At 44.5% G+C, this 7163-nt stretch overlaps 1 protein-coding gene across 1 annotated transcript; it reads left to right on the top strand.

The window, feature by feature from the left end:
• The first annotated feature begins 252 nt into the window (after window positions 1–252).
• LOC125535560 (uncharacterized) lies at window positions 253–5023 on the top strand. Its single transcript, XM_048698625.2, has 2 exons — window positions 253–765; window positions 4149–5023. Exons 1-2 carry the CDS (start codon window positions 340–342, stop codon window positions 4752–4754), a joined length of 1032 nt encoding a protein of 343 aa, XP_048554582.1. The 5' UTR covers window positions 253–339; the 3' UTR covers window positions 4755–5023.
• Window positions 5024–7163: the final 2140 nt, after the last annotated feature.

Genomic DNA, 7163 nt, shown 5'->3' with positions numbered 1-7163 from the left:
TATGCCAAATTTTGATCATAGATCTGACTAGCAAAATGTTAATGTATGTCAAAAAAATTGTCAATGAATTCGTATTTAAATGTATTTTTCTAATGATATTATTTTTGTTATTATGTAGTATATTTTATTAGTTAAAATTATGTTTAAAATATAACACGAAATACGATGGGAACTAGTAGTAAATCAGTAAAACAGGAGGCCGTACTCCGTAAACTCTTTGGCTAGGCCGAGAGAACCCGATACGGTTCGGTCCCTCGTGCACCCGAACGCCACGGTGATCGCACACACGGTCGCACCCTCACCGCACCCCATCGACCGCATCGCGCCCTCACCGCCACCATGGACTACGCCGCTCACGCCGCCGCCGCGGCGCCGCAGGCCGCCGATCCCCGTGGGGCCTACCCTCCTGGCTACCCCTACGCCTACGCCTACCCGGCGTACCACTACCCCGATCCCGCCGCCGCCGCCGCCCCCTCCGCCCCCGCCCCCGCCCCCGCCTCCGCCGCCTCGTCCTCCTACTACTACTCCAACCCTGCCGCCCAGGCTATCACGGGGGCGCAGTACAACCCGTACACCAGCCAATACCACTACTACGGCGCCCCGGCGACGGACGGGGGGAGTGGCCTCGCGGATTACTACTTCACCGCCAGCGAGGCCTCTCAGGCCCCGTCGGCGGCCCAGACAGCTCCGGCGGCGTCGGCGGCCGCGGCGGCTGGAAGAGAGGCGGTGAAGCACTTCGGGTTCGATCCCCAACGCTACGCCCAGGTCAGTGCGCTCACTGTCTCCGATTTGGTACATCTTTCTCTGTATGCGTTCCGAGTGTGGTGGATTTAGGTGGATTTTTTAGGGGTTCGTCAGATAAGGGAGCATGGTTACAAATCGGGCCTCACTGATTTTCTATTGAATCGATTGTTCTTGGCATATATATATATAGTTGGTGAAGGTAGCCCATAATCCTAGATAACTCGATTGCTGCCTTCTGGCTTTATGGGTTCTAGGTTTTGGAATCCTCGCACTGTAAAAATCACAAAACATTCCAGACTAGCTGGAAAATTGGAATGGTTTGGAAATTGCTCACCCGCATCTTAAACTCGCAGACTGGTTGACATACAAGCAAAAAGGATATCACTCCGGTAGATTTGTTAAATCTTGACCATGAGAAGTTCTTTAGTCAAATCCTTTTGTGCCTGCAAGGAGCCATGCCTAGGCTTTGGTGCTGTCAGATATCAAAGTTGATCAGTTACTAGGGGCTTCATTGAAATGTAAGTCATGATTGGTAATTGCGACCGAAAGATAACATGTCATCTTTTTATGTCTAAACTGACGAAATAATAGAATAAGCGCGAGTTGGAATGAAACCTTGCTTGTTTTAATAGGGACTTCTAATCAAAATATTAGTGAAGTGCAACTGAAAGTTAACCTCAGCAGATGTGAACTTTGGACATTTTTAACCTAGTTGGAACTGTTGTATTTTCAGCTTAGTTGGAACTGTTGTAGATTTAAGTAATTATGATGTGCGGCAGACCAATGAGTGTGATTAGAAAGCAGGTGACTGCCTGCTTTGTTGAAGACCTGGGCTAGTAGTACAGCATATGTGATTTCACCATTTTGACATAGCTTAGAGAATGAAAATCATTTGTGTATGTTTACCATGTATGCCTTAGTTTGAGGGCAACGTCCTAACCTGTGCTCCTTCCTATTTGGGTGAAAAGAGCACATATGATTTCATCACTTTGGCATGGCTTTTGGAAAGAAAATCATGATGAGGATGCATTTGTGTATCCATGTGGAAAAAAGAATTGGAGTGACCCTTCTCTCCCATACTTGGTTAAAATTCCTCCGATAATAAAGTTATTGATTATGGAATAGGTCACACCATCTTAAGTAGTGATGGAACATCATAATATTTTTGTAGAGCTAACATTGCCGTGATGGAAAATTGCCTTCAAAGGGCTGTCTGTCTCATGGCAAGCTGGGGATGGAGATGAAAGCAAGTAGGAGTATTTGGGGGTTGGGGCACAGAGTCTTCTAACTATAAGCTGAGAGAATATTGGATGATGATAACTTGCACATTTAGTGTTCTTAGGCCTTAGGACCTGAATCGGTCCCATCCATTCATTTATTGATGCACGGGAACTATTATCCTAAATGCCCAAACTCAATTGTAGTGCTAGTGTATGTATCTTGTTTCAATGTGAGCATCTGTATATTGAAAATTCGCTTTTATTGAAATAAAGTGGTCACCTGCATGGTTGCATCCTCGAGTTTTCCTCACCCCCGGCCACTTTGTTTCGTTCTTCCTCTGTGGAAACCAAGTGGGCATTTGCATGTTCACACCTATTTTTGCCTACTCAATTCAGTAAAATTCATTACTTGTTTCTGCTGAGAACATTGTAGCCTGCAATTATCAGGTCTATTGAGTACTAATATCCAATTCTTTGCCCACTTCCATTCTTGGGTATGTTCAATCTGTAACTTGGCAGCATTCATTTGTTTGCATGTTGGTTTTGCCATAGACATAATTTCACATTAATCTGTTTTGTTACTTTTTGATCTACATGTCTATGTTGCTTGATAGTTGGTCTTTGTCCTTGTCATGTCAAAACTGGAAAAAAAAATCGAAGCTGAAATTCCGCATCCTGGAGGATGTGAAAGCCTGGTACAGATTAACATATTTTCCCATTTTGGCTCAATTCCATTATTAATAAAGGTTCTCATGCTCTGAGTCCTATATTTGGATCAAGCAAAGGTCCTCTAATTTGAATATCCTTGTTTGGAGCCTTGGTGGTTGTTATTTTCTGAGAGTTTAATGACTGTTAATTCTTGAAAGACACCCAAATAGATTGAGTGTATTTCAAATTTGCAATAACCCCAAAGGACTATATAGGAGAACTAGAACTACCAGGACTCAACCCTATTTAAGCATACAATGCACATCTAGCCACAAGACAAACACTATTTGTTGACTAGCCATGTACACTTGAGTGCTACCCTTACAGTGACAACAAACTTTTGTTGTTCCTCGTGTTTCGTCAAGGAATCTGATCCCAGTTTTAACATTGACTTCAACATGCATCTCATCTACAACCGAGGTGCCATACACAGCTCCACAAGGACAAGTTAGAGTGCGAGTGCGCCATAATACTTCACAAGAGTATACATTGTGGGCAGTGGTTTCTATCCCACAGTCACCAAGCCAGATATCGCCCATGTAGTCCAAATCCTCAGTCGGTCTGTCAGTGCTCGTCTCAGGTTTTTGAGGGAGAGTTGCTTCCCTTTATCTGTTCTATTTACGTTCAGTTAACTCCAGCCCGCACGTTTTCTGATCGAGTTTAGCCAGGTGATCATATTGGCTGTTGCTTCATTGTTGTTAGCAGAAACATCAGTTTTCAGTACATGCTATCTGAACTTCATTTTACATACTTTCTTGCCAAGTTCAAATTCGAGAACAGCAATGGTTCATATCAAACTCTGTGCCTCAGATCCACCGTACCAAAAGGTGGACAATTTCCACAGACGCATCTTGTGCTTGGAGTGTAAATTTGCAGGTCTCGACTAAGAGGTCCTACTCCAACTTTACCTCTGATCTGAATGGGCGGCATGGTCTGCCTTAGTCTTTCTGTACTGTCATGGTGCTCCCAGTGCTGCATTGCTTTTCTTGTGCTGAGGCACAGCTGTTAGTATAGGAGGTGGTTGTTGCCAAGTCTTTACCTTCTTGATACATAGCTGAGGGCATCATATGTGTATGCGCAGGTGTTATTGGTATGTGGGTATAATATGTTGTCATCCGCATCATCATATTTAAATAGTAGTATTGGATAGAGCTTGTTCAGTGTAAGATATACATGGAAAATGGATCCAATACCGTCACCATCCATTCATCAGACTGGGTGGCTATATATCAAATTTGGTGCTGCCCCTAAAATATGCTGGCCTCCATTTAATGTGTGCTTTTGTGTATAGCCATGCTTGACACGGTGACATGGATTTCACATGTGCACTAACTAATTGTATGAAGATCTTTTTTTCTTACCTTCACTGTATGGCACATTTTCTGTTCAGTTCACCTTAATTGTATCTGCTGATTAGCTTTCATACTATATTTCTCATCTCTCCATATTAACTTGGTGTCAACATTGTCTCCATAGGTAGCAGCTGCGAAAGCTCCAAACGGAGTGGCACCAACAGCTGCAGCCACGGTCATGCATCATGCTCAGTGGAATGCCCATTTTGGACATCCTCTGCCGACAAACGTTCGGAGGAGTTTCAGGAAGAAAACTCCAAAAGTTGTGCAGCCATTACTCTGTGAAGTCTGCAAGATCCAGTGCGACACCATGGAGGTTCTCTTGATCCATAAAACAGGTCAGAAGCACAAGAAGAATCTGCAGAAGTTACAAGACGCGATCACGCCTCAACCAGCAAAGCCTCCGAACAGCGGTGTTGCAGCAAACACAGCACCTCCTGCCGCCGCCGCCGCCACTGCTGATGGTGTTGTGCCGGCTGTACAGCCAAAGAAGAACAAGAGCTCCAACGCGTCCCCAGCAGACTTGGAGGTGAAGAAGAGGCGGGTGATCGAGGCTGGAGCGGCTCATGGCGAAATGAAGATCTGCACAGCGTGCAACGTCGTCGTCAACAGCCAGAAGGTCTACGAGTTCCACCTGGCCGGGCAGAAGCACAAGGCCAATGTACAGAAGCAGCAGAAGCGGCAGCAGCAGCAGCAGCAGCAGCAAGTGCAGCTTCAGCATGTCGCCTGAGACGGCGAGCCGCTCTCGGAGTTCTCCCTGTCTTTATTTCCTGTCCTTCCAGAGGATCAACAGAAACCAGCATTCAAAAACCCATGTTTTTTTCCGTTGTTTGGTAGGCTAGCTTAGTCTCTGTTGCAGTTACAGTGTCCCCCTTGTTGTGCTGTAGAAACGCCGGAAAATTGCTTCAGACTTCTGCCTGCTGCGAATTAGCAGCGGATGCTGGTGGCGAATATTGTTATGTATTTTGTGTCTGTTGATGAATGTTGTGGTGATCTTGATATCTGAGTTCTTCTGTAATGTCATGGCTTGGGTTCGCGCCGCATAAATGGAATATGTTAGTTATACCGTGTTTGTAGTTAAGGTGCTCAGGCAGAAGTCGGAGGAATCGGTGATCATGGGCGGCAGTACTGTTGTTATCCTTGTTTTTTAGGGATTGTAGTCATCCTTGGTGTCGCATGAAGACTAGGGGTGGAAATTGGTAGCGGATAATCCGAAATATCCGATATTCGTATTCGAGAAAATGCCTATTCGTATCCGAAACATCCGCATCCGAACTAAAATGGAAATGAAAATTATCCGTATCTGAATTTATTAAACAAATAAAAAATAAAATATGGTACGAGATTTTGAGACAAATATGGATATGGAAGTGGATATATCCGTATCCGAATAAGATTATGGGAGGTAATTTTCAAAATTCTAGACCCAATATTCCAATTATCCAACTAAAAGCCAAATAAGTGGTCAAATTTTACTCTTTATATGATTAAATTTATAAATTATTATGCATTACAATAGTATTTATTCATAAACCTATTTATCATTGACTTATTGTATGTCACAAGTTGATTATTTCAGGTCACATAGCTATCGACTAATTTACTTAAGCAATATGTTGATATTATTCGTATCCGTTCCCAATCAAGAAAATATCCGATACGTATCCGTATTCGAATAATATCCGAGCCGCATCCGTATTCGATAACATCCGTATTTGGATTCGTATTCGTTTTGAAAATATGAAAATGGAAGTGGCAAGAGCACTATCCGATTCGCATCCGATCCATTTCCACCCTTAATGAAGACCCGCTGGAACGAGTGGACCTAGCAACTTAGGGTTAGACAGCTTTAGAAAAAGCCGCCATCTCGCTAGTTTTTTTTATCCGGAACACCTTACATTCCATTTACGAGGGACCGATTAAATCGGTGGTTACAGCACGGTTTACATCAAGCAGGAGATCTGCATGCCATACATGTTGACCTTGATTTTTCTATAAGCCGCCTCTTTTATTCATTTGGGTTTCTCAACTAATTATAACATAATTAATTTAAAAGTCTCAACAAATTTAAGAAGCAAGTTATTTTTTTACCTGAGGAGAAACAACTTATTTTTTTAGGCAAACGCTCAGTGTCAACCGACAGTTTTTCTCTCGCTTATCCGCCACCTCCCACGAGTGACGCATGCCCCAATGGGCCCGTGCACCGCTTCGTGTGTTGCCTTATCTTCTCGTCCGATCACTCCCGGCCACATTTTTATCCTTGTCTTCTTTCTTTCTTCCCCAACCATCCAGCCTCCTCCATCACGCATACAAGAAGAACATCGCTAGCCCATGTCCACCGGCCTGCGAGCAGAATGGCCACGCAAGCCTTCGGTGGACACCACAACCCGGCCGTGTCCTTCCCCAACCCGACTGTGGGCGTACATGGAGGTAGCATGCAAGCAGCGGCTAGCATGCGAGCTTGCTGGCCCACGCGACCGGCGACGGGGATTGGCGGTGCTCGAGACGGGAGCTTGGAGGTTGATGGCCTCGTGGTTGACGGCGAACGGCGGCGGTGTTGTCGGCGGCGACGTCGATGTTTCTGTAACTTCATTTTCATTGGTTTTTTCTACAATGTCATGTGTGTTGCAAAGGTTTATTCCGTGACAATACCATGCTGCAGAAAAGTGAAGATGAAAAAAAAAACTCTGCAACACATGTATGTTGCACAAGTTCATTCTGCAACAACATCCATGTCGCAGAAAAGTGAAGACAAAAAATTTCTGCAGCATCATCTATGTGTGCATAAGTTCATTCCGCAACAACACCCATGTTGCAGAAAAGTGAAGACGAAAGAAAGTTCTGCAACAACACCAATGTTACAAAAGGGTTTGTGCAATATGCGCTCTGTTGCAATGATGATGACGAGGTTGGACCGTTGATGGTGCCAGATCTAACGATTCTTGAGGCGGTCGATCTTTTTAGATTATGCATCGGGGGACGTGTAGCACTGCCCTATTTTTTTAAGTCACTCAAAAGAACTGTCCCGTAATTCACCGGTGCACCGATGAAGTGTTGACACTCCGCGTCAGCTTACTCTGCAGAAGCATGCAGCCCTGCAAGCATGTCCATCTCCTTCTCGTGCAACTGCGACGGGCCT

Source organism: Triticum urartu, chromosome 2A (assembly GCF_056163025.1).
Source record: "Triticum urartu cultivar PI428250 chromosome 2A, HENAU_Tu73, whole genome shotgun sequence".
Classification (NCBI taxonomy): domain Eukaryota; kingdom Viridiplantae; phylum Streptophyta; class Magnoliopsida; order Poales; family Poaceae; genus Triticum; species Triticum urartu.
This window is presented reverse-complemented; position numbering and strand designations above follow the sequence as displayed.

Excerpts from the sequence above, each read along its gene's own strand:
- LOC125535560 (XM_048698625.2), top strand. The coding sequence starts at position 340 with ATGGACTACGCCGCTCACGCCGCCGCCGCGGCGCCGCAGGCCGCCGAT. Across the intron at positions 766-4,148 it reads ATCCCCAACGCTACGCCCAG|GTAGCAGCTGCGAAAGCTCC; the intron begins GTCAGTGCGCTC and ends TTGTCTCCATAG.